Source organism: Cyprinodon variegatus, unplaced genomic scaffold (assembly GCF_000732505.1).
Source record: "Cyprinodon variegatus isolate N-32 unplaced genomic scaffold, C_variegatus-1.0 Scaffold2123, whole genome shotgun sequence".
In the NCBI taxonomy this organism is placed as follows: Eukaryota; Metazoa; Chordata; class Actinopteri; order Cyprinodontiformes; family Cyprinodontidae; genus Cyprinodon; species Cyprinodon variegatus.
The window spans coordinates 14,058-15,509 of record NW_015152576.1 but is presented as its reverse complement, the minus strand read 5'-3'; the positions used below and the strand labels follow the sequence as shown (position 1 = coordinate 15,509).

General features: G+C 50.2%; 1 protein-coding gene across 1 annotated transcript in view; it reads left to right on the top strand.

Annotated features, from left to right (window-relative positions):
* The first annotated feature begins 754 nt into the window (after positions 1 to 754).
* The window catches only part of f3 (coagulation factor III (thromboplastin, tissue factor)), a 7,033-nt gene continuing 6,335 nt past the window's right edge, over positions 755 to 1,452 (top strand). Inside the window, exon 1 of the mRNA XM_015405302.1 lies at positions 755 to 1,239. Coding sequence (XP_015260788.1) covers positions 1,191 to 1,239 — 49 coding nt within the window. The 5' untranslated portion in view covers positions 755 to 1,190. The remainder of the gene's footprint in view (positions 1,240 to 1,452) is intronic.

The window sequence follows — 1,452 nt, the reverse complement described above, 5'->3', positions numbered from 1 at the left end:
TATATATATATATATTTTTTCTGCTGGAGGTTTCTTCCTGTTCAAAGGGAGTTTTTCCTCTCCACTGTCGCTACAAGCATGCTTAGTGTGAGGGATTGCTGAAGAGTCAATGATTCATCTGGTTTTCTTTAGAAAACTTTGAATCAATCTGACTGGATGATCTGACGAACTGTAAAATGACCTGAGATGACGTGTTGTGAACTTGAGCTATAGAAATAAACTCAATAGAATTGAAACATTTAAAAAAAAAACTTTTATTTGAATAAAAAACAGAGACACCAGACACAACAGAACCTCCGTCCCTGACAGAGGAAAGTGTTGGATGGGGGCGGAGCCAGAGAGGGGCCGTGGCTCCCTAGCAACGAGGTGTCCATCATGCCTACCTGAACATGTTAATGTGCTGGGACTCCAGAGGACGGAGGTTTTATCGGTCTGCTGTCTGATCCACACATTGATCCAAACCGGAAAAACCTGGTTTTAGCATCTGGAATATCTAGCTCTATGTTTAGCTTGGTTGGTTCAGTGAACCGGGTGAGAACCCCACGGACCTCTTCTAGAACCTCCCTCCTACTGGACCTCATGTCCTTAGTTATCGTGGTTGCCATGGTGATGAAAGGATGGCCAATCAGAAGCTGGTGAGGCTCCAACAGAAGCTCCCCTAAATCAGTGAGAGGAGTCAGAACCAGTGAGAGGAGTCAGAACCAGGGTTCCACAGGAGTCATGTTCTCCACATGGAGCACGGCTTCTCTCCTCACAGAGACCTGGTCCGGTCCGGTCCGGTCCGGTCCGGTCCATCTGGATGCTGATGTTCCTGTGGTCCAGTTAGAGAGGAGCAGAACCATCAGGTGTCTGTCCTCCTGCTGAGCTTCAGATGGAGGTTCTGTGGTTCGGTCCGGAGCTCAGCTGTTTCTGCATGATGATGATGATGATGATCATCATCATCATCATCATCATCATCATCATCATCATCATCATCATCCCCGAGCAGATATGATTACCTCACCAGCAAACCGCGGAGTGTGGTGACGTCACAGCCGGACTGCCTTATTTGGTCCTGCCCCGCGCAGCGTCATCGCTATAAAGGAGAGTTTTCCGGCGCACGGAGAGCAGAGAGAGAGAGACAGGGACCAGGACCAGGACCGGACCGGACTATCTGGACTTTACCGAACCGGACCTGCTGAGCGGACAGGATGAAGATACCTCTGCTGCTGCTGCTGCTGTCCGCGCTGAGCTGCTCCGGTGAGTCCTGGAGGGGTGGGGGGGTTAGAGGCTGGAACTACAGCAGATCCTGGTCCAGAACAATCTGAACCTCCACCTTCCTCCATCAGGAGGAGGAGCAGGGTGGGTCTGAACTGAGCTCAGGTGGAGAAGAGCTGAAGGTGGAGGAGCTCCAACCACCAGTTGACTGGGACTAAACACTGTTAACCTAAAGTTAACCTCAGGTTAACCTGA